The sequence below is a fragment of the Mustela erminea genome, chromosome 4 (assembly GCF_009829155.1).
Source record: "Mustela erminea isolate mMusErm1 chromosome 4, mMusErm1.Pri, whole genome shotgun sequence".
Lineage (NCBI taxonomy): Eukaryota > Metazoa > Chordata > Mammalia > Carnivora > Mustelidae > Mustela > Mustela erminea.
The window spans coordinates 34,269,612-34,295,899 of record NC_045617.1 but is presented as its reverse complement, the minus strand read 5'-3'; the positions used below and the strand labels follow the sequence as shown (position 1 = coordinate 34,295,899).

The following is a 26,288-nucleotide window of genomic DNA, read 5'->3' as shown; positions in this document are numbered from 1 at the left end:
TAATTTCCAAATTCGGACACATATGAAGGTGGAATCATTAGTGAGGAAATAATTAAAGATCCAAGCATATAATTCAGAAAAAAATTTGAATAAAACTCTATGACAAACATTTAAACAGGCCAAAGTTGCACCAAGGTATCGCCATTGTGTGTAGTTATTAACAAGAATGAGTTATGTCTGTTGGCTAACCTAAAAAAACCCAGCTATGATCTATCAATTAAAAAAAACAAAGTTACTGTACAACAATGCTTACAGTATGACCTCATTTTTGTAAAATGAAATAAACAAACAAACAAAACTCAACACAATAGAAGGCTATAAGTTTCTATAAGCATAGAGGAAAATACATTAAGTATACATAGTTAATGGTTAACACTCATTACCTCCGTTTATGATCTTAAAATTAAACAGAACAAAAAAAGTAAGAAAAAAAAAACTATGAAGGAAGATATATGCATCATACATATGAAAGAACATTCTATTCAATTCAATGAACATCCGTTGAGCGCTCAGAAACAGGCATGTTGCTAAGATATGGTGCACTGGGCTACCAGTAATAGAAAACCCAACTCAGATTGCCTGAAGTAAGAACACTGATTGGCCTGCACAACCAGAAGCCCAGCAGTGATAAAGGTCTCAGGAGGGACATGATCTGGGACTCCAGCTCCATTTCACTAAGATTCTCTTGGTTTTCCCTTTCTCTGCATATTGATCACCACCATCTGATAGGAAGGATAGGACTTATTTCCAAATATCACATGTCCAGAAGGAGAGAGAATTGCTTCCCAAAGAGATGAAGTAAATGCTCCTGCCAAATCTCTCCTTGTGCCTCACTGGCCCAGTTGTGCCACATTCCTAATCTTGAAAAATTCATGACAAAGAAGATGGATATTAGATCAATCAGGGATAGTCTTGAGCAAGGCATGAAGACAGTCTACTGAGGAACATGGGCTGAGTCGGGGAGAGGACAGGAGTAGATATCAAAACAGGGTTCCATTAGCAAAGAGAACAAAGAAGTGATAACTATGGTCAAACATGAACAATAGCAGCACAGTCCTTACCTAGTAGAGTTTACACATTCCAAAAGGCAAGCAATAAAGAAGCAATTATGACTGGGAGAAGCATTATGGAGTATATAGTAATATGCTTTGGGAACAGATAGCAAAGGATTTATCATTGGCAATAAGAAGATAATTCAGGCATTACTCTAATGTGATTGCTCAGTAAAAAATTATTTTTTATATTAATGGTCAGAATGTATAAAACACGAGCCTTCAATATAAATACTCATCATCTGTAACACTGCCAAAGTTTTCCACCTCGCAAATATGGAAATTCTGATAAATTCTATTTCACATTATTCCCATCACAAAAGAAACATATATGTAAGTTGGGTTTTATACTGCATTCGTGAATACGTTCTTACAGGAAGAAAACGTCTGTTTTACTAAGTTTCAATGAAAATTTAATTTTCTACTTCTAATTTTACATATATGAAGACTGGAAGAATTTTGCACAAATTAGTTTGTGGCTCCAAACATTTCAAACACTATATTTCTGGTGCCAAGCACTGAAAGATGCATTCAGACAGTACTTTCATGTTATTCCTGGAAGCCATTCCTACACTAGATTTGCTAGTAATAACTTCACTGTAAATGCATCCCTCTAAACCAGAATTTGTGTGTCCCCGATTCAATTTGGATCCCAAACTACGTACAAAATTCCCAAGCATAAAGGAAGTATGACAAAGGTAATTCAAAGTAGAAAGAGACAATGGTCTTAGAGTGAATGAAAAACTATATATATAAATATTACCATTACTGTATTTTACACTTGTACACTGCACAAATACAGATGACCACAGGAACACATTGCTAAATTCCCACCCAAAGCCTTGAAAGGGGCTCAGGCAAGTGAGAAGCACAGAAGTTTGTTTAGGCTTCATTAGCTTTATGGTAAAGCCAGCTCTGCCTGGGAAAGAAAAGTAGGTTGAGAGAAGACTATGCAAATATAGGAAAGAGAGAGCACAATGATAGTTGAGGGCTTCCTGTAAGGGAGAAGCCTGGAGTGTGACACACTGAAGCAGGAAAGGAGCACAAGTTATTTCAATATAGGCAAGTTTGCCTATGTAGAAAAAATATGTTTGCCTATGTAGAAATAATATAAGTTTGCCTATGTAAAAACAATATAAGTTTGCCTATGTAGAAACAAGAAGTTGAAAGAGGTCTCCTCTTGTTTCTGTAACTTTCCATAGGAAGTAAAAGGCAAGGCTGTCTACAGAATGTGAATGGGTAGTTGTACCTAAGGAATAATGGTAAGGCTTATGAATAATCATTTGGGAACCTATAAAAGAGATGACAGGGCAATGGGGAAAATTTGCTAAATAGTGCTGAGGTCAAAATAAAATTGAAGAACATAATCTTGACATGTCACCAATCTTTAGGGTTGTGTGATAGTCTCCAGTAGAATACAGCAGCTTAGCTGAGAAACCAAATGTAATGGAATTTTGTTGCTTTTTGACCACCCAATATTCATAGACCATCATTTTATTCATTGTACCCCAATTTCTCTCTAGAGAACCATTTAATTATTCCCCCACTTTTAGCCCACATACTCTGGGCCCCAGTGTGGAGCATGTTCCCTAGACACAAACCAGATTGTTTTCTGTCACTTACAATGGAAGAAGTCCTCACTGAATTCCAGAAAGAAAGAAGGAAAGAGACAGAGAGGAAGGGAGGGAGGAACCAAGGAAGAAAGAGAGGGAAACAGGGAGAAAAGGAGGGAGGGAGGAATGAAGGAAGAAAAGAAAGAAACCGGAAGTGGCGTAGTGCAGATAATGGATCAACAAAATAAAACAGGAGAAGATAGAAGAGAAAGTAACTAAGGAGTATCTCGTCTTCTATTTGTACCTCGGGACTGAGACCACGTGCTTCTTGCAACTTCCCCAATAAAAGACTTGACAGGAAAAGAGGAGTTCGGAGAGTATTATTTATTGTGGCTTTCAAAGAAAAGATTCACTTAGGCTGAAACTGGCCCATCTGAAAGGAGAAAAGAATGAAAAGTATGGGTATGCAAATGAAGACCACTTCTGTTTGTGGTCTACAATCCAAGGTGGCTAAAAGTCTAGTGAAATGAAACCAAGAGTTGGAAAAATGGAATGCTTTCTTGTCAGCTAAGGTTCATGTCAGGAAAGGCAGGTGGGAGTTGTTCTAGGAGACCAAAATTGGGATATTTTCCCACTCAAATATTTGCTGTTATGCACTCTAGACTGACAAAGAGAACTAACCTAATTGCAAAAAGCTGGGATGGAGCCTGCGAGCAAAAGGCAAATTACTGGACTCTTACCGCTGCTATGGTTTAATTTTATCCCTAGGCAGAGAGCAAAATGGAAGCCATTCAGCTGAGTCAAGTGCATGAGCCAGTGTCTGAGACTAAGGCAAGGCCAGTAGCTACAAGACTGAAATTCCCATGCCCACTTCCATGATTCACAAACTCTTCTGATACAACATCTGACTTTGGATTCTTAGATCATGGAACTCAGGGAATGAAAAGGGGAGTGGGAGGTGGAAACCTTCATAAGTTGTTAAGGAAGTTGCTTTGCTTCAGTTCTAAATCAACTCCCAGGACCCCAAAATCTTTACTAACCTGAAGGCGACTGCTCCAAGATGATACTATTAGATGGCTCATCCTCCCCGTACCCATATGAGATGTAGCTATGGAAAGCAATGGACAAAGGAGAACTTCCTAAAGGGCAGAAAAGAGATCAGTCACACTGTTTATTAAACCTTTTGACTCAGTAGATCTTGGTAGCACTTTGTACTTTCATCAGCTAGATGGGCTTATTGTACACACGCACTTGAAATATAGTATTTTAGGGGTGAAAGAATCTGAGATACAGGCAACTTGGGGCACTGACCTATATCAATGATTGTCACTCATTCCACCTCCTCTCTCACAACCTGGGGTGCACAGATCATCAATGGCATAAGGAAATCAAGCACTAGCCTAGAAAATCTGAAAATCTGTCTTCTAAAATTATCAAATAGGGGTCCCTGGATGGCTCAGTCTATTAAACATCTGCCTTTGGTTCAGGTCATGATCCCATGGTCCTGGGATTGAGCCCCATGTGGGACTCTCTGCTCAGCTAGAAGCCTCCTTCTTCCTCTCTCTCTGCCCCTACCCCTTGTCTATGTGTGCTCCCTCTCTTAATAATTAAAATCTCAACAAAAATTAAAAAAATAAAAATAGAAGCTGGGCCTACATATGGGGTAGTTCTACCAGGTCACTATTAAATAGAGAATCCCATCATCTCAAGTGGTTTCCTCTCTTTGGGAGACTGGCCAGAAACAGGGTGGGAAACTGCTCGCTCTATTGTGGCAAAAAACACTGTTTTCACTAAAAGTCATTTCTTCTTCATTTGGGCAAGCCTTGAAGGAAGGTGTATACATGTGGAATGTGGGGGGAGAAGTGATGAACACCACTTAGGCTTAGGCCATAAAAATCTGCCAGGTTTCCAAGCATGGTACTTCATCAGTACAGTCTGCTGGATGTTGGCACAATGGCATTCACATGCTGAAGATGGCAGAGCTTCTATCACCCTGGATTCCTGGGCGATTACTTAGAACCAATCAGGAACATCTGAATTGGGCTATTATATGAAAAACATCAACTATTCTTGGGTTAAGCCACTAATTGGAGGGATTTGTTGTCATAAAAACTAGCACTAATTTAACGAATATTCAGATTGATGTTTGTGTCACATTCATGAGGCCAGAGTAATACATCCAGAATTATGACTGGACCAGGGGAGATGATTAACCAGGGTCACCTGAGGAAGCATGGCTAGAGAATTCTAGTTGTAATGAGAAGGAAGCAAAACTAACTGCTAGAGAAGTATCCCCAAAAGTCAGGATCAAGGGAGGAAAGCATTCATAAGAGAGGAAGTAACAGGCAGCAAGCCAGGAGGCCCATGAGTGAGTTGGGTTGCTAAGCATGAAGGCGATCAGAGCATGTGGTGGAGTTGAAGGCAGAGATGTGAGGGCAGCAAAGGTCTGTTTGCACAGATGCCCTTAGCAGGAGGCCTAAACGTGTGAAGGAACTGTGCAAATCCAGACACTTTCAGCCCCATCTCTCACAGCCAGTTTTGCATCCCATTAGCTTGCTAAAGCCTCAACCCACTGGCTTCATTTCTCCAAACCCCATTTCTCAAAGGTTGGTTCACTTCTCAAGTTCGTTTCTTTTTTTTTTTTTTTCTTTCTTTCTTTCTTTTTTTCTTTTTAAGATTTTCTTTATTTATTTGAGAGGGAGACAGAGAAAGAGAGAGAAGAAGCAAGAATGGGGGCAGGGGCAGACAGAGGACAAGCAGGTTCTCCACTGAGCAGGGAGTCTAATGCAGGGCTCAGTTCCAAGACCCCATGATCATGACCTGAGCCAAAGGTCGATGTTTAACTGATTGAGCCACCTAGGTGGCCCCCAACTTCTTTTATTTAACTTAGGTCTGTATCTGCCACACACTGATAACGTTTTCATGTTCCATTTCCAAGTCCTCAGCATATCTATGCTTCATAGTTGAACTTTTCTGTAAGCCAATAATTGTTGAGAAGCTTACTCTGGGTAATTGACCCCTATCCAGAAGAGAAAGCACCTGATGCTTTTCACTCTAGTGTTATTCCTAACACTCTCACTCCAAAATACCACTGTTTGTTAGCCCCTTCTGGGATTAAACTAAAAGCGCCTAGAGGAGCACCCACGGTGCAGAAGGGGGCAAATACCCATGAAGTCCCCTGCTTTGGGGACATCAGAACTTCATGACAAGTGCCACAAGCCTCCATGATCTCTTCACCAAGCTAAAATTCCTGAGGAAGGAGGCATCAAACTTTTTGTTAAAGGACTCAATAGAGACTTTGGCAGCCTCAGTCCTTCTCCACTACCAAAATCCTTCCTATCTCTAGTGGTCCCCATGTCTGAACCCCTTCCCAAGAAGAACCCCAAAACAAAGAAACTACCATCATTTGGATTATTCCAAGATCTCAAAGGTCTTTTGTTTGCCCCGGCCTCTAGGAACTGTATGCCTGTCTTGCAGGATTTCTGCCCTATCTTTGTAAGTTCTCTAAGGACAAGAGCTGAAAAATGCTTAATAAGAATCTTTGGTTCATTTTCTATGCTGCTTCTTTGCAAGTGTGTAACACATGACTTTAGATCACAATGAGAATATTCACGTTTATTTTGCGGGGTCCACCTAAGCAAATTATCGGCACTGAGTAGTGCTTAGCAATGCTGAAACTTGGATACTCCAAGATGAATATGTGATGAATAATGTAGACAGATCACCAAAGCTTATGGCCAGAAGATTATAGAAGAGTTGAGGACAAACTGAGGGAGGCCCAGAGGCAACAGGAGGAATCACTAAGTCCAAGGTAGGTCAAAAAGGACAATCACATTGTAAAGGAAAATCCATTATGAATGAGGGAGAAATAAGGTGAAGGAAACAAGAAAGCCCAAGTAAGAGGATGGACAGATGGCACTGCAAGGTGATAAAACCTGAATATCAGTGTCCACACAAATGAGACTTTGAATTTTTGCATCTCTACTTCCTGTGTCCTATGGCCTCTTAAAATTCAATTAACCACTTAGAGCCTTAAATTTAGGACTTGTAAACTACAATAATAATATCTACATCCTAGAGTCATTCTAAGAATTAGAGACTATATATTTATACAGATATATTACGTGCATCATATAGCAGGCATCAATAAATGGGGGCTGTATGCATAAGATTACTGGTTGTGAGCTTTCTGTGGCATTGTAAGCAGTAACAGTCTCAGCCAGAAGCTGATGACTGAAGTTGGCTTTGTTTGTTTGTTTGTTTTTAATTTTAAGTAGGTTCCACGCCCAACATGGGCCCTGAGATTGAGTCCCTTGCTCTATGGACTGAGCCAGCCAGGCGTCCTAAATCATTATTTATAACACTTAACTTGTTTCAGCCAACAATGAACCTTTGTTTAGTACTTAAACATTTTAGTATTTCTTCATTGAACAGAATAAGTAAACCCATTTTCTCTGTAAAAGTCCAAGCTAACTGCCAAAAACACAGTATGACCCCATGCATGCACCATAATATTACCTGTTTTTATGTAACCATCCATCTTGGCTTTCAATTGCCAGCATTTTTAAAGATTTGTTACTAAATATAAGTCTTCTTCATTTCTATGCAATCTTACTCTGATTTGGCTGCCTTTTTTTTCCTCCTAAATTCTTTTTTTTATTGAATCAACCCTTTGTTCTGGCACCATGTTAATATACCTTTTGGTCTATTTATACATGTCACATCTTGGACTGACTTTTTATTCCAAGTTTCTTCCTGGCAAAGACAATGATCACAGTGTGCATACTTAATAAATGTTACATAATAATAACCATTAAATATTCCTTTAAAATCTTAAGCAGCTTTTTATCTTTAGCTTCTACTTTGAGATAATTATATACTTCCCCAAAACTATTTATAGTTCCCATCAGGAAGAACAGCTGAAAAAAAAAAAAAAATGTGTTCCCAGTCCTGCCAAAACTATGGTAAAAGTGATTTAAACTCTGAATTTCTGTTGCAAGTGTTCAAATGGCATTCAACATATGGGTGTCTGAATCCAACAATAGAAAACTTTTCCTAACCAAACTCTTCCTGATGGAGGTGGTTATTGGACACATCTTGCCCACACACCATCATCATTCATTCACCAACAAACAGATATGCAAAACGGTTACAGAAAAACACCTTGTTCTTTGCTGTTCTCAATCCATCTGGATCTGGGCTCCTCAGCCGCACCGTGAGTCATGACCTCCTCCTTCCCTTTGAAGCCTGAGCACCAGCATATTTAGTCTAGACCACAAGATGTAGTCAGAGATGACCTTACAAATTAGAGGAACAGAGGACCTCCTCCACGACATGACTTGCACATCCCAGGGTCCAAAAAGTACATACATGTGTTTACTATTCTTGGGGTTGCCAGGTTTAGCAAATAAAAATTTAGAACCCTTATCCATTCTACAACCATCCCTACATCCCTATCCATTCTACAACCAGCCCATTCTACAGACCAGCCTAGCGACAGTGTCTGAAAACCCCCAGATGAGAACCTTCAGTCAGGGAAGCAGTTCTAGCTAGTGGGATGGTCACTGGGTTTGGAGACTGAAGACAAGGGCACTGGTCTCAGGTCTTGTCACTTAGAAGCTGTTTGGTTTAAGTAAATCCATTATGATTTTTACTGCTCAGACCCTATTCTCAAAAGGTCCATTTCCTGACTTTTGGGAACCACTGCGCTTTGTGAGTCCCTATGCTAGGTGCTGGGGAAACAACAGATGAGCACAGTGCTCTGCCCTCAGAGAGCTTCGTGTCCAGTGGGAAAGAAACCTGTGAATTCAACAGAGAAACATGGGGCTGGAAATCAATAGCACATGTCTTCTTTTGTTTTTGTCTTTTGGCTTTCATTGCTTCTAGGCCAGATTACGTTTCCCTTCAGTGTGCATACTACTACATATTTGTTTTCATGAGAAGCCTTTTGCCCTCGAGAGGTCAAATAGAACCCACTGCTTAGCAATAGTAGCCTCCACACAGATGAGCATGGCACCATAACATCCTAGCATCTAAGTCAATCATCATTTCTGAGATTACAGATACCTCTGGGGAGTCGTACAGGAAAATGTCATCTTTCTTCCTGTCAGAAAGAAGTGTCTTCTGTGCCCTTTGCAGTTACCCCACTCATCAGATGATGGTCCTGGAAGAGGAGATGAGAGCAAAAGGAAATTCTCTGGCTACTGATGGTTTCCCAAGGGGTCTCCAGCATCTACAAAGGAAAAGTTCTTCCAGCATAGACCCAGAGGGACAGAAAGGACAGCAATGCTTACCAAAGCAAATGTGGGGTATGCAGACCCAGCTTAGGTCCCCTCTGAAGTTTAAGTCCACACTGAGAACAAACTTCTGGCCCACATACCGGGAAGCAGCAATTCCTGGTCACATCACATTGACCTGGTTCCTTTGTCCATGAGTTCAAGTTCAGCGTTCTTTTTTTAGTGGGAAAGCTTGGATGATAAACTAAAATAATAATAATAATAATAATAATAATAATATTTTTTAAAAACTTCTTTAAAATGTAAACATTCTATTATTCTCCTTTCTACTAATAAACATGCACCTATGCAATTAAGGTACTGTCCAGGACCACAAACTGGCCTCTGCTTACTCAATCACTGGTTTTTCCAAACCTTGCAACTTCATTGTCCAGCCCTTCTCTCTGTAACAGTGAAATCTCACTGCCTGGAAGTGGAAGGAGCTCTGAAGTTGGAAGCCGTCAGCTTGGTTTGAATCCCAGCTCTGCTTCCTTATTGCTGCAGAAATCTGGGTAAGTCGTCTAGTTGCTTCAAACTGTTTCTTCATCTGTTTATTGGGGTAAAATGTATTTGACAACCTCTATGTATTTGACAACCTCTAATAGATGCACTATCACAGATGGTCAATAAGATAAATTACACTATTTAAAACATACCTTCATTAATACATAATAACAAAGTACAGTGATGGGTTTGGGTAGTTTCTTTCTCAGTGTAGTTTCTTTTTCAGTGTAAGAATTCAGTTGATTAAGCAGTTCTAATTCCTATACCAATCATGAGTTAATGGGCATCTTAAAACACTGCCATCTTATATCAGGCTGAGAGAGATCTGGTGACACAGTAGGAGTGTCAAAGTGGGAACAAGGACGCTGGAGTTCTTGATTTTATCACCTCCACCGGCTCACCCTGTCTTAGCTACTATACCTAAATGCTGGTGCATTAGACAAATCAGTACATCATTGAACCCAAGTGGTGCACCAAGGTGAAAACCTTTCCAAAAGGGATTCTGGGATCTATGCAATTTAAGGGGAGTACTGGGTATCAAAGTGTCCCCAAAATTTCTGCCATAGTCAGCAAATTCCACGAAGGTTCTGTGCAATGGGAGATGGTATGTCCAAGGCTGCCAGGGACCCAGTCAACTTAACCAGTCTCTTTTCTGGTGTAGCTAAATACAGTTAAAGACTGTATTTGTTCCTGTACCAGGAACAAATCAACCTAGGTTTTATGTTAATATTCACAACTTTGTGTGTAGGTTTTGCTGCTAAATCATTCATTACCTAGGGCATGCAGAGTTATAGTCATCCAGTATGATGCTCAGTAAGCTCTTCTCACTAAGGACTCAGTTCTCTCATGAGAGAATAATAGAAGCAAGGTGACGTAGAAAAATGAACTCTGGCATTTGGCCAAAGCTGTGAATCTAAGCTAAGCCTGAAAAAGTTACTTCATCCCCTGGCAACAGTTTCTTCAGTTGGAAAAAGGAGAAAACACTGTGAATTAAAGTGGATAAAGTATATTTTGATTTAAGTGGCCAAAAATGGCACCCATCATTACTATTAGCACACTTCTATGCTAAGAGTTAGTACTGTTATAATTGTTTTCAAATTCATGGGGTGTCTGGGTGACTCAGTGGGTTAAAGCCTCTGCATTTGGCTCAGGTCATCCCAGGGTTTTGGGATCAAGCCCTCCATCAGGCTCTCTGCTCCACGGAGAGCCTGCTTCTCCTCTCTTTCTCTGCCTGCCTCTCCACCTACTTGTGTTCTCTGTCTGTCAAATAAATAAATAAAATCTTTTTTAAAAAATTTAATTCTTTAAAAAGACGTCATCCTTCACAGTATCACAAACATAGAAAGGAAGTTGGTTTACATAATCTGGTCAATTGACTATTTTCCCTTTTGGGAAGTTTCAAGAGATACAGTGAAAATCAGAGATAAATACTGTGCCCTGTGATTATGTGGATTTGAATCTAGTACAGTCAGAATGTGCACTCCACCCTCTGCCACAAGCTTATCCCAATTGTTTTACTAACCTCAACACAGACTGAATTTTTTGGACTAGCAGTACAACATCATGGGAGGATTTTATTATATTTTAAATTTGGATTTCACCCTTGTAATGGTCTTTTGCTGCATCAGTTTGGCCAGGCTACAGTCTCCAGTTCATCCATCAAACACTAATCTAAGTGTTGCTGTGAAGGTATTTTGTAGATGTGATTAAAGTCCATGATTAATCCACATTAACTAAGAGAGATTATCCTAGATTATCTGAGTAGGCCTGATTCAATCGGTTGAAAGACCTTCAAAGCAGAACTGAGGTTTCTCCCAGGAGGAGAAAATTCCATCTTGGGCAACAGCTTCAGCTAGTACCTGTGAATTCCAGCTTGCCCTACCTGAACACCTGCCTTTGGGATTTCAGATTTATCTAGCCAGTCCCACAATCAGTAAGCCAATTCTTGCAATAAATCTCCTAAAAAATATCTCTACCAGTTTGGCTTCTTTGGTTAAATGTTAACTGATATAGCCATAAATTGTTTCTTTTTGCATTAAATCTAATTGACTGCACCTTGATATCTCAATTGTTCCTAAAGTTTCTCTTTATTATATTTACATTAAGTAGGGTTCATGGCGGATAAGAAATTTTTTTTTTCTATTTTCATGGTAGATATGAAAATGTTTTTAATTCACATGTTCCTCTACTTCACTATATCTTTCTTTCCATTTCAGGGAAAAAAAACTATCAAACGTAGATTCAATGGCAATCTTCTTTTGTAACTTAAAAAGAAATATGTTTATTGCTTAGGTGTGAAAAAGAAGAGAAAATACAATGCTCATATCTAATTTGCAAGAACCTGAAACTCATATATAAAAACTGGCATTTCCTATAGATTTAAAAGTGAATTTTAGAAAGAACTTGGGTTTTACACATGGAAGTGCAATCTGAAATCATTTTATCAAAATAGGAGCAGACATTGTCATAGCTTTGCCAAGTGAAAAACCAATTTTAAATAATTCAGGAGTAAAATTTCCATAATTCTCCTAGAGAGAATTCCTTAAAACCGTTTCTTAATACTAGTGGTCTTTTGCCAAGTTTCATCTCATCTTTAACTTCTCTGAGAACTTCTAAAACTAGAATATAATTATATACGCACAGGCTTTGAGAGCTAATTTGAAAATAAAAACCCAAAGGAAGCAGGATTTGAAACTCAACTCAAATTTTAATTTAACAGAAAGTATTACTCATGACAAATCTTTCTAAGATAGGATGAAGTAGTCCTTTAAAAAAAAACTCCACTTTTAGAAATGTTAAATATTTATTCATTTTCTTATTGGGAGCTCTTTTCCTGGTTGTAATAACAATATCCACAAATAACCATACTTTATTCCATTCTTGAATTATAACTCAAAATTCAAAATGGTTTTCTTTTTCCGTATGGGTCAGATACTATGTAAAATAAATTAATTTTAATTACAAAGGACTAGTACCATTATATAGTTAAGAAATGTATTACCATTTACCTGAAATAACAAACATGTGCTTTGATACTTTTATTATTTGAAAACTGAGTCTTCAATGAAGGCAGTTTAGCAGGATTATGGTTGTGAAAATAAATTTGAATTTAGCAGTCCTTTAAACTTAAAAACCATAGTAGAATAAAATGTCAAGCAAGTAGAAATTTTTCTGTGATATATACATAAATATTTTCATGTAAACAAAAGCAAAGATTAAGAACAAATTAAATACCTTTGTCAGCAACTGAAATTATACAATAAGTAAAAAGATTATTTTATTTTCTTCATGCTTCCATTGAACACGACTGGCATAGGAAGAGCAATGGGAAATTCAATGAATTTTACATTCCCCTCATACTCTTCTGGAGATTATATACAGTAATGACAACTGTCTAGAAGAAAATAAAACATAAGCAGAACTAGACTCTTGGAAGTCATGACTTTCAAATACTAAATGGGCTCCCTTTGCTCTAGCGTGAGACAACATGGCCTATCAGAATTTTGCCAACTGAAAGATATAGCTAATACCTGCGAGACTCAGCACTAACACATGTGGCAGCAAATTAGGCACAACGATGTATATATTTTCCTCTCAATGTGGATGACCCATGCACTAGGAGATAATGGCTTCCAACACTAACATTTTTGTGTAAAACAGACAATCTTAAAATTGGTATATTTTCAACAGGAGCGTTTCTTGAAGCACCCCAGGACCCAGGGACCCGCATGGAAATCAGAGTGCTCAAAGACATAGTATGCATTCTTGGGCCCAACCCCAGCTCCTCTGGGGAACCCGGACCTCTGCATTGTTAACAAGCTCCCCTAGGAATACTTGGACACAAATTCCTATTAAAGTTTGAATATCACTACTCCAGGCTATTGGGGATTTCTTTTGACTCTTTCCCTTGATCGCAGATATTTCATGATCTCTCTCATGCCTCTTACTTATTCACTAGAAGGAAAAGGAAAACAGAAATATTTCTGATTATATCTGTCAGTGGCAATAATCAATAGTGGTCTTTTTCCCCCTCAAGAAAACACAGGGGTATAGGCAAAATAGGATTTTGCACCTAAATTTTGCAAAGGTACATCAGAGTATATTTTTTTAAAGCTTCCAAAATGTATACATAACAAACACATTCAAAATGGTTTGTAAACCGCTCCCTATCAAGAGTCTCTGGTGCAAACAGAACCACTGCTGAGTGGTGGTGCTGAGCTCCCACTAAGGTCCCGCACAGTCTTCTCTCACAAACAGGGAGCATCTCAGCAGGCATCCCAAGTTCTTGCTCTTGCTCTAGCCCAAGAATGCACTGCCTACCGGGAAGCACAGAAGTACCCAAGAACTGCTCATAAAAAAGGACAAAGGAAACAAAGGTCAGTGTCAACTCCTATCACTAAAGGAGTCTCAAGACCCACTGCCAATATGGGAGATGAATACAGATCATGCTGACTTTCCTCAGACAAAGTCTCATTTCAAAGAGACATTATCCGCTTGCAATCCAGTCTATATTGAAAGTGGAAAGCATGATACACCTCGCAGGTGCGCCTATGTATCTACTACTACAGTGTTTATATTCTGTAAGATCCCTAATAGACAAAAACAATTTTAACCTATGAATAATACAAATTAGAAACCAAAGAGGTAGGTGACTGTCAGCAAAGGCTGATCCCAAGACAACATGCTGAGTAAGTCCTTTGAGTCCCAAAAGAGTTCTTTACCAGGAAAATGAGTTCTAATACCATCACAACTGCCTTGAGAGCAGGCTTCCTCAGGTCACGATGTCATCAATCTTCCAAAATCCTAATTCCTGATACTGTGCTATGTATGGGCTCTTCTGACATTCAGTAGACATTCCATTTGGAGAAAGAGCTAGTAAGTAAACTGCAAAGAAATAATACTGGAGACCAAATATTGATGCTGAGGTCAGCCAAGCTCTTCACAAATCTCTACTCTCACATGGAGGAAAGCACATTAGAGTTGGGCAAGATTCATCTAATCCAACTCTGTGGTTGTAAAAATGAAGAAAGAAAGGCTCATTTTTCCCACTGGCTCACACAGTACTAAAATGTTGAAAAGATGCTATAAAAAATCCCAAAAGTGTTCATGTTAACTCAGCTACTTGGCCACCATGATGTGGCAAAAAGGCTATACTTTCAACCCTTATGACTTTAGTCTGCAGTCCCGTCGCCAACAGGTGCTTTATAAAGTGTGTCAGTGGCCACAGAGCAAGGGGACAAAAGACTCTGGATGTACCTAGGGCGGGGGGTGGGGGAGGGTAGGTGGTCAGTAAGAGAAAAATAATTTGAAACCCCAGACCTGCCCTATTAAAACTTGCTCTATGTTCGGACCAGGACTTATCTTTGCTTCTTTGTAGAAGACACACTCTTGAGCACATTCACAAACTCCAGCTCTGTTATGGGCCAGCCCTCAGGCAACAGTGCTATTTTGTCCAGAACATTTAGACATAGCTGGACAACTGGAAACCTTGGACCCTACAAGGCCAAGACCTACATGCAGCTGTATTTAACTTCTCTGTAATCGTCAGTCACTTATTTTGCAAACTAAAAAACAAACAAACAAACCCAACTGTATTTCTTTATAGCCTTACTTGTCTAAGATTTTTAAGTTCCACTATAAAAGGGTTGTGAGTGAATTTTTTTCTATTTTCCACACTTTCTGTAATGTTTTCATATTTTTTAGTAGTAAAAAAATGATACTACTTTTAAAAGGAAGATCTTAGTGCTAATAAAAAATGCTACACAAAGTTCCCTCTTGACTATGAAATACTTAAATCTGAATGATGTGTCCATGTGGCAGAGAAGACCAGCAGTCTCAGGATGCTGACACATTTTTTTTGGATTCCAGCTCTACCATTAACCTTGGGCGGGATTTTCATCTCTCTGAGACTTACTTTCTTTGTAAAAAAGAAAAAAAAATACCTACCTCACAAGATGCTGTAAGGATAAAGATGCACAGTGCCTGGAAGATGGTAGGGGTCTAATGGTTGGTCCTTCTCCCCACTGGGACTCCGTGAGAGCACGGAGTGAAAGGAAATACCACAGCCCATACCAGCTACCCCCTCACTGCATCCTATTTAAATTCACAAAGATGCTCTGTCTTTTCAAATTGGCTCTGAAGCATCACTATTGTGCTTAGAAAAATGTCTACATTTTTATGTTCTCTCCTTTAAAACTGGACATGCAGATAAAACATTTCTTAAAAACCTATCTTCCTAGAAATGATAATGCAGTGTCCCCTAAAGCTCAACATGTCATGTGTAAAAACAATTCTGAAAAGCATGACTGAATTAGTTTGTACATTATTTCTTAAAGTGCACCAAAGTAAATATTAATGACCTTTAAAATGTCACTAACCCCTTGGGTTATTTATTTATTTTTTTAATAAAAGTGAATATTTATCTACTGAGATGTGTGTGGTTTTGGCTCCCATGTGATGGCAAAAAGCAGCAATGTCTTCCAGGAAAAAAAAAAAAATGACAAACTCAATTAAGCATACCTTAGCAGCATACAAAACACCTACAATTCAATGTAACCACAGGCTCAATAAAGCACAATCTTGATTCCTACTTCAAAAACAAAATCAGTCAAAGAAACAAAACACCATCTCCCCACCTTAAATCAAGGATTTCTCTTGAACCCTGGAGGTAACATCTGTGATCATTTCCCTATTGTGTATCCTTGGTAATAGAATTATAACTAATCACCCTTCTTCCTTTACACTGTGCGCACACACGCACACACACAGAAACCCTATAAAAACCGGTAAGGTATACTTGCAGAACCCATGGGATAGAAAGTTCAAAGTCAGATAAAGAGCAACCAACACCCCAAATGTCAGGCAGTGCCAATATTCACACCACTGTCCGGTGTTCCCCACACACATAGACAGCACTGGGACGTATCCGCCGCCTCGTGTGACCAGGAAGACGTGGCAAAAACTTGAAGGACTTGGGCATCATGTCCAGGCAGGCGTCATGGAATTTCTTAATCCTCCAGTAGTAAATCAGTGGGTTCAATGCAGACTTGAGGTAGCAAAGCCAGAGTAGCCAGGTGCTAATCTCAAAAAAGTTGTGCTTATAGTAAAAGTGCTTACTGAACGTTGCCACAAGGCTGTAAGTGGTGAATGGGGCCCAGCAGACGATGAAGACAGCAAAGAGAATCAAGATGGTGGTGAAGGCACGCGTTTTAAAGCCCATGTCAATGCTCATCTGGAAGGGTCTCTGTAGACTCATGAGACCCAACTTGCTGGCCTGGCTGAGGCATATACCCTCCGGGTAGCTGTGGATCCTCAAGGCATTGTGCCGAAGGGTGTTGAGGATGCCCATAAACGAATACAGGATCACCAGGAAGGGAATGAAGAAAGAAACCAGAGAAATCAAAATCACGTAAGCTTGGTAACCCGGATCAGTTGTATATCCAAACACACACTGTGGGGCTCGGGAAGGGATCTGCAGGTCAGGGTTTCCTACAGCCAAAGGAAAAGCTATACAAAAGGAGGCCGCCCAAGACACTGCAATCAGAATCTTAGCCCTATATGGATTTAGCTTATCCTGCCTCTGGACTATAATAAGGAACCTATCGATGCTAATGATGAGCAGGATGGCTACTCCCTCTATCACAAACAACCAGAAAAACATAGCAGACACCCTACAGAAGAATTTCCCAAAAATCCATCTTGTAGTAAGAATAGTTACCAAGGCGAAGGGCATGTTCAGCACTGCCAGCAACATGTCTGCAAATGCCAGGCTGGCAAGGAGGATGTTAATTGCAGAGCGCATGGCAGCTTTTTGGTAAACCATCAGGCAAACGACCAAGTTCCCAAGAAAAGACACAGACAGAATAAATATCATTATAGCAGAAAGGATGATCTGGAGAGGCAAGTTTAGGCTCTTAAAAACTGCTGGTGTTGGGGGTACAACTGTGCTATTCTTGGTCAAAGAACTCATCCCCGTGGGAGCCATCGTTTCCATGCTGTATCTGAGCAGTGGGCCAAGGCCGGGATGTTGGAATGGTGGAGGGACTGTAATGTTCACATAAGTGTTTTCATAGACTACAAATGTTGTGTTGGTTGCCCCGGTATGGGACGCAGTCAACACTGCAGAGAAGACCATGGTTTCAATAGGATGGAAGGTGCTGGCAGAGATATGGGTATTCTTCAAGCATTTCAACACAGAGCAGCAGTATCATGTTTCATTGATGGGTCTGGAAACACATTCTGGAAAACAGAGAGCTCCATCTTCCACAGCAGTCCTTTTGCCTGAAAACAAGCCCAAAACACAAAAAAGCCAATGAGAAATGGGCTTTGGAAATAACATTTGACTTCTTACCTTTCATCATGAAGGATCAGTTTTTTAAAACCTTGAAAAATACTTAAGCCTCTGGCCTATTCAGTGCTAAAATATGGTTGTTCTGTTTTATATTTGTCAACCACGATGGAATTTTCATGACATTTATATTAAAGTGAAAATGAAGAGAATCAGAAATGTATCATTGCCTCAAAGGCAAAAGTTATAACCTTCCTGTTAATTTTTCTTTTAAATTTCCAATGGCAGCATGGTCTTTCCACAGTAACTATTAATATAGTCTTTAGTATCTGGTTCTCCTGAAAGTACTAATATCTTTCCTAAAAACTCTTCAGTACAGGTTCATATTCCATTTTTACATTAACACAAAACTATTCAGCAAAGAACACTGAACTCAGTTTCCCATTGATTGCACTGTAATCACACACTTTTGTTCTAACAGCCATATAAGAAGGTACTAGGTTATTTTCTATAAAGGTCTGAAAGAAGTTCCTAGCTTTCCATTTTTGCATGTTTCTTCTCAGAAATCCCAACACCAACCATACAGGAGGAGTTATTCAAGAGGAGAAAAAAATTGTATGTAAAAAGTCTGGGTCATATTTTCAAGAGTTTTCTTTTCCTAAGCTCTCTTGTTTCTCACATTCTGTCTTCTGTACAATGTCCACTCATTTCCATCCTTTATTTCTGATTTACATATTTTATTATCTCAATTTCTTCTCCCTAAAACCAACTTGATTGTGTGCTAGCAACTTGATAAAAGATATCAAACAAATAACAAAGATGGAGATTCTAAAGGAGATAACCAGAAAAACACTAAGATGTGGAGAATGTATTATAAAACCTTTCAAGGGACACCTGGGTGGCTCAGTTGGTTGGACGACTGACTGCCTTCGGCTCAGGTCATGATCCCGGAGTCCTGGGATCGAGTCCTGCATAGGGCTCCCAGCTCCACGGGGAGTCTGCTTCTCTCTCTGACCTTCTCCTCGCTCATGTTCTCTCTCACTGTCTCTCTCTCTCTCTCAAATAAATAAATAAAATCTTTAAAAAAAAAAAAACCTTTCAAAAATATTTGGTTATCTTTTTTTTAAGACTTTATTTTTAAGCAGTCTCTACACTCAACATGGGGCCCAAACTCACAACCCTGAGATCATGCATACTCTATCAGTTCAGCCAGCCAGGTGCCCCAAAGATATTTGGTTACCCTGCTTCAGTTTTATCACCTTTTTCTTATCCTTACCCTCAACTTATTATCAACCTTTGCAACCCTAGAATTTTCCATAAGGAGCTTTCTTAATCTACTATTTTAATAAACCACTTTTATGGCAAAAGTTCTCTCTTCTTTCCTGGGGAGGCAACCTCTCTCCAAAGAAAGACCTCTCTTTGGGTTGATGAGTAGATTCCTTTAATAAATCTTGAAGATTGAGGGGAAAATAAATGCATGGAAGCTTAAATCACCACTGTAATTTGCGCATTTTTTGAGCTTAGAATAAAGTCATCAATTTTAGGGTAAAATGCAAATAAGTTCACTTTTTCATTTCTTGGGCTATGAAGGATGGAAGCATCCCATTTGCAAGACCCAAGATCCAGCACTCTAGCTAAATCACAGGCTGTCTGCCATACTTGTATCTCTCTACAATCCCCTCTTCGTTGTCCAGGGCTGACTTTATGAATAAAAATACTAATCTGTTTGCTCAAATACTTATTTTACTATTTCCTCCTATTTTTATAGCTTAAGTTCTTTGTCCCTATTAGCTTTCATCCACCTTCACATGTTCACTTTGAAATGCAAAATATACTTAAACAAGAGGACACACTAATCTATTAATTCTCAAACTTTATTAACCACAAAAGTCCAATGATTAGGGGGCAGTGGTAGCTGGAAAGCTTTACAACATAATCACCATAAGTCTCTTTAAAATTACCTAAATATAATAATTAACTAATTAAAATGATCTAAATATACATACAAATAAGAATAAAGACTGTGCTTGCAACATAAATCAGTTTCAACACAAGTCTATCTCTAAAGAAAAATTATAAATAGGCAAATGTGTATCTTAAGCCTAATAATTCTAATTGTGCTTGACCAAGTAAAACAAACATGTCTCCATCCTGAAGTGGTACACACTTTATAATTTATTTTTTCTCACTGAGGTATAATTGACATGTAATTTTATTTCATTTCATTTGTACAACATATTCGATATTTACATACATACTGAGAAATGATCACAATAAGTTTAGTTCACATCCATCACCACAGTTATGAAAAAAAATTTTTCCTGTGATGAAAATTTTTAAGATCTACTCTCTCAGCAACTTTCATGTATGCGATACAAAATTATTAACTATAGTCATCACGCTATACATTTTATCCCCATGACTTAATTAATGTATAATTGGAAGTTTGTACCTTTTGACCCCCTTCACTCATTTCACCCACTTCTACCTTCTGCCTTTGGCAACCGCTAATCTCTTGTTCTCTTCTATCTCTGAGTTCGGGTTTTTCTTATTTTTTGCTTGTTTGTCTTAGACTCCACATATAAGACAGATCATACAGTATTCATCTCTGTCTGACTTGTTTCACTTAGTATAATGCCCTCAAGGTCCATCCATGTTGTTGTAAATGGCAAGACTGCATTCTCTCTATGACTATTCCATTGTGTATATACACCACAATTTCTTTATCCATTCATCCATCAATGAACACTTGAGTTGTTTCCATAGCTTGGTTATTGTAAATAATGTTGCAATGAACAAGGGGTGCATATATCTTTCTAATTTAGTGTCTTTGTTTTCTACAGATAAATACCCGAGAGTGCAATTGCTGAATATTTAGCATTCTATTTCTAATTTTTTGAATTTTCATACTTTTTCCATAGTGGCTGCACCAATTTACATTTCCACCAACAACATATGATGGTTCCTTTTTCCCCACCTCCTTACCAATACTTATTTCTTATCTTTTTGATAGTAGCCATTTTAACAAGTATGAGGTGGAATCTCACCAGTTTTGATTTGCATTTCCCTGATGATAAGTGATGCTGAGCATTTTTCATTTACCTGTTGGCCATCTGTATATATTCTTTGGGAAAATGTCTATTCAGATCTTCTGCCCACTTTTTGTTAGGATTTTTTTTTTTTTTTTTTGCTATTGAAATTGCATGAGTTCTTTATAAATTTTGGATATTAACTCCTTATCAGATACATGATTTCTAAATATTTTATCCCATTCAGTAGGCTGTCTTTTCATTTTGTTGATGGCCACACTTTGAAACACTTTGTTGTTCAATCATGTTGAGGAACAAAAACAAAACCACAATTTAAGAGATGTTTTTTAGGTTGTTACATAAACATATATAGTCATAATATTTTTCTGCCATCAAAGTCCCCCTTTACTATAAAAACTTCCAACTTAATTCATTCCATTATTCAGTCACTAAATATTTAAGTACCAGGTATGTCCCAGGCACTAAAGAGATGGCAATGAACAAATAGTTTGAACTTCTGGTTAAAAAGGGCAGACCAGGGGCACCTGGGTGGCTCAGTGGGTTGACCCTCTGCCTTTGGTTCGGGTTATGGTCTCGGGGTCCTGGGATCAAGCCACCGTTGGGCTCTCTGCTCGGCAGGGAGCCTGTTTCACCCTCTTCTCTGCCTGCCTCTCTGCCTAGTTTTGATCTCTGTCAAATAAATAAAATCTTTTAAAAAATAAATTAATTAAGGAGTTGGGGGAAATTGGAAGGGGAGGTGAACCATGAGAGACTATGGACTCTGAAAAACAATCTGAGGGTTTTGAAGGGACGGGGGGTGGGAGGTTGGGGTACCAGGTGGTGGGTATTATAGAGGGCACGGATTGCATGGAGCACGGGGTGTTGTGCAAAAATAATGAATACTGTTATGCTGGAAATTAAAAAAAAAAAAAAAAAAAAAAAAAAAAAGGGCAGACTGATCACAGATCCTGCATTTCAAAACCACACTGAAATGACCGGAAAGGGATTTTTTTTAAACAAAATGTACAATCCCAAAGGACAAAAGGTATGAATGAAAAACACATCAACAGATAAGGAATTTTTTTTTAAGTGTCGTAAGATAAAAAGCAGATGGAGTAGCTGACTGAACAGAGCAGAAAACTCTCTATCCTCAGTATTTTCAGGGAAATATGCTTAGAAGTAGCTGACACACCCTGTAGGGCAGCTGTGGATTGGAAGGCACCAGTTCCCACAGAAAGTGTAGGTGGCGCTAAAAACTGTTACACTGACTGAAAATCTATCTCCAGTGCCAGGAAGGAGAACAACCCTCCACGCCCAGGTCTCCCCTCCACTGAGCAACCACATGAAAGCACACATGCCATTTCAGCAGCCCAAGTCTGTGACACAACCAAATCTGATGAGCATAAACTTGAGACTATGAGTGCAGGGCTGAAAACAGGAAGACTGACTGAATGTCTGCACATTCCACAGGAGAACCTAGCCTTCTCTACCCTGCTCCCACAGTGCCAGCAGCCTGGTATATGCTATTCATGCAAGGCTAAAATGTTTGCATATTCCAGTAACTAAAAAGCCCAAAGGAAACATTTCTAGATTCTAACATTTGATGGTACCCCAACAAAATTCTAGCATGGCGCCCAATCACCTTGTATATTGAAGCCCATCTACTCTCAAGCCCAACCCATGCACGCAGACTTTCTAATCAGCTTTTCGATGCCTATTAAATATAAATGATCAATTTTTCTAATATATAAAGAATCTACAAAGGAATTAAGCAAACGCAGTTTTGTAATTAAACATTAAGGAAAAGAACCTGAATTTATAGTATCAAGGAACATTCATGCACTTACAATGCCTTCTCCCTGGTATCTACAGTATTCCTCATTCATTACACTTCTGGCTCACCACAGTGTAAATGTAAATATTCTCTGGCCTTCTTCCTTTCTTAGTGGGAAGCATAACAACCGAAGCAAAGCTTTGAATAATCACAGCAACTACGTTAAAAGATTCCTTCCTCCAGGACTTCTCATCAAATACTACTGTGATCTGGAGTTACTGTTGAATTTTATATTAGATTAAATAAAAGTTTTATATAAAAATTTGCATTTCCAAAACAAAAAACAAAATTTGCATTTCCAAAAGAAACGGGACAGTAGCAACATGAGAACTAGAAAAGGAGCATAGTTTGATAATATCTGCATAAGAGTTTAATGTTTAATCTAATCTAGACTAGCCTTTATTTGTCATTTGGTGGAAGCTCTTACTACATTTTCCAAATAAGAAAAACTTAAAATTCTGTGAATGTGTGCATACATGTATCACCCCCCCACACGTATGTGCTCATGTAAAACTCACATATGGCAAAAGTAACTGGATTTATGATTCTTCCCCTTTTCTTAAGGCATCTCCAAGAACAAACACAGAAGCTGGGGTAATAGGTTAATAACGGGAGTATACTGTTTCATGTTTGGACTGTGCCAGAATGTCACAATTCCTGGGGTGTTGGTGGCTAGAATGGGCAGTGGAGGTTGTAGTATTCTCTAGTCTCCCTGCTACTGCAGTGCTTTAGATACTTGTTTATTCTCTGCAAAGAGTATATTCTCCTAGAAGGCATAGACTGATTTTGTTAATTTCATGTTTCCCTATGACTACTATCCTTTACATACAACCCAATACACTTTGGGAAAATTAAATTCGTTTGTACCATGTTTTGGAAGAGCAGGGAATTTCTTTACTCATTTTAATATTTATTTATATGAAAAATGAACATAATTTTTTAAATAAATTATTTTTAATTAATTTATTTATTTGAGAGAGAAAGAGAGAGAGAGCTTGTGCATCCAAGAGGGGGAAGGGCAGATGGAGAAGGAGACAGAGGATCTCCAGGAGACCACTGAGGGTGGAGCCCAAATCAGGGCTGATCTCACAACCCTGAGATCATGACCTGGGCCAAAACCAAGAGCTGGATGCTTAAACAACCAAGCCACCCAGGCACCCCTAAAATAATCAAATAGGTTTTTAAATGAGAGTTTAACCCTATACCACCCTTCACCAATCCATTACCATTTTCTGACATAGCCATTTTTCATTATTTTAAAGGATTTTCAAGTATTTATTCTTTATATATCTAAATAATATGAAGAAATAGTACTTTTGATTATCAATATTATGTATTAAATCTTGACTTCCTATTAGAATAGATGAGAGTTTAGATGTCACAACACCTCCATCTTATTTCTCCTCCCTTCATACTACCAAAATCTTACTTGAAATTTTAAATTACAATAGACACTAATGTTAACATTTGCTGATAAGCCAAGAGCATATTTTCCTATCATGTATAAATTTTGGACTTCCTAGAATGAATAATTTATTTATTCTTATTTTCAACTTTTAAAAATAACCATCGACCATTTTTTTACCAGCTCTACAAGACAGATTTTATTCCTAACCATATTTTATTTGGAAGGTCAAATTTATCAACTACATTTCTTATCTTACAGTCATGGGTTTTGTCCTCTTAACCCTCCCTGGAGGAGTTACTCTCTGGATCTGCTACGCAGACAGCAGCCTGAGATACCCCTTTACTACCATCCTGGAAATCCTCCTTTCGGCCTCTGGCTCTTGGCTTCCACATTTCTGGCCCTTTGTCTTCCACTTCGCTGCTTCCTTTGTTTACTTCCTTCTTTCCCAGGAAATGTTTGTCCAATTGTTTTCAAAGGAAGAATACAAGGGAGGTAACTTCTGAGTCCCAGTATGTTTGAATTAAGTTATTATTCTGTCCCTTCATTATCTTGGTTTAGAATTATCCAATGAAAATAATTTTCTCTGAGAATTCTGAAGGTGCTCTCTATCAGTGGTTCTCTAAGGTGAGGGCTCATAATGCTCCATCACCTGGAGCATTTGTTAAGCCACAGACTTCAGAATCTCAGTGCCTGAGTCACCTACTCTGTCTGGGGTGGGTCCCAGAATTTGCATTTCTGGAGGAAGGAAAAAAGTAAATGGAGAACTTTAAATTCCAGACTCAAGGATTAGTGAAAAAACAAAAAACTTCATTAACCACTGTGAAAGAAACTTCTATCAGCCATAGCCCCAGAGATGAGGTTTCCAAAAACTAAACCAAAGTTCAATCCTGTGGGTGTCTGATCAGAGAAATAAGAGAGAAATAATTAGAAGCTTATCAAGTCCTACTTGATATTTATTAGCATCAAGGCTATAAAATAGAAAGTAGCAGCCCCTCAATCAATTCCCAAACTTGAGCCAGTATACCCACCTAGAGTTTCCTGAGTAAAAGGAAATTGGGCCCCTTGAGGAAGGACCTTGCTACACAGACAAAAACCCTGTACTATAAATCTTCCTCCCATTCTTCCTCAAAACACCTGCAGCCAACTACCAGAGTGACTATACACTGGGGAAGAGGAAATAATCAGAATTTTGTGGGACTGTCCAATCTGGCTCTGAACTGGCCCTCATTCCTGAAGACCCAAAATGGTAACAGCTTATGGAAATCACGTAATTAATGGAGTTTGGGCTCAGTTCCAACTCCCACTCATCCCAGAACTCATGCTATCCTTATTTTCTGAAATATGAAGTTGGAACAGACATAGCAATGGGAAGATTCCCTCATTGGTTCCTTGATGTGTAGGGCTACAATTGTTTTTAAAAAAAAGAAAGAAAGGAAGAAAGAAAGAAAGTAAGAAAGAAAGAAAGAAAGAAAGAAAGAAAGAAAAGGTCAAGTACAAACTTCTAGTGCTGTCTCTACCTGTGAAAATAGTCAAAAACACTTCACTCTTGCAGAAATTGCAGATGTTAGGATCACTATCAAGGACCTGAAGGATGAAGGTGATCATTCCTAGCACATCCACATTCAACTTGCCTGTTGGCCTTATAGAAAACAGATGGATTTTGTAGAGAGCAGATGCTGTACCAGATGTGACTTCATTGCTGGAGTAAGACAACACAATCCCCAGCTCTGGCACACAGCGATTGATCTGGCAAATTGTTATTTTTTTTCTCTATATGTGTTAGCAAAGAACACCTGAGCAGTTTGCTTCCAGCTGGCACCCTGCTGTCCTACCCCAGAGCTATCAATTCTTCCAGCATACTGTCATAATCTAGTCCACAGGGATCCCACTTGTCTCTCCATTCCACAGAACACTATGCTTACCATTACATGCTGAGTGAACAATAAACAGTATCTACTCTACAAATATTGGTAAGATACATACGTGCTAGAGGGTGGGGAATGATTCCTACAAAACTTCAAAGGCCTGCCATCTTAGTACATTTTCTAGGAGTATTGTACTATGTCAAAATCTCTCTTCCTAGGTGATAGCTGGCTCTCCCTTTCACTAAAATAGAACTCCCCGCCTCTTAGTAGGCTTTTTCGAATTTTGAAGGCATCATATACCTTATATAGGTATGTTATTCTAATCCATTTATCAAGTAGCTTGAGAATCTGCCAGCTTTGAGTGGGATATCTGAGGTTTGAGTGGGCTGCCAGGGCAGCTGCTCTGCCACTTGGGCTATACGACCCAGATTCACTGGTGTTTAATATCTCTGGGACAGATGGGGATTCTGGATGGCATTTG

General features: G+C 38.8%; 1 protein-coding gene across 2 annotated transcripts in view; it reads right to left on the bottom strand.

Moving 5' to 3' along the window:
* Positions 1 to 266: 266 nt before the first annotated feature.
* GPR63 (G protein-coupled receptor 63) overlaps positions 267 to 26,288 on the bottom strand; it is a 65,884-nt gene continuing 39,862 nt past the window's right edge. Inside the window, exons 2-3 of one of the 2 annotated variants that reach the window (XR_004284843.1) lie at positions 14,958 to 17,664; positions 267 to 298 (exon numbers count right to left, since the gene is read on the bottom strand). Coding sequence is in view for 1 of the 2 variants with exons in the window: in XM_032339016.1 (XP_032194907.1) it covers positions 16,259 to 17,518 (1,260 nt within the window). In the remaining variant the exon portion in view is untranslated. Of the gene's footprint in view, positions 299 to 11,619; positions 17,665 to 26,288 lie in introns of those variants that run through there. The other variant, XM_032339016.1, reaches the window with a different exon arrangement.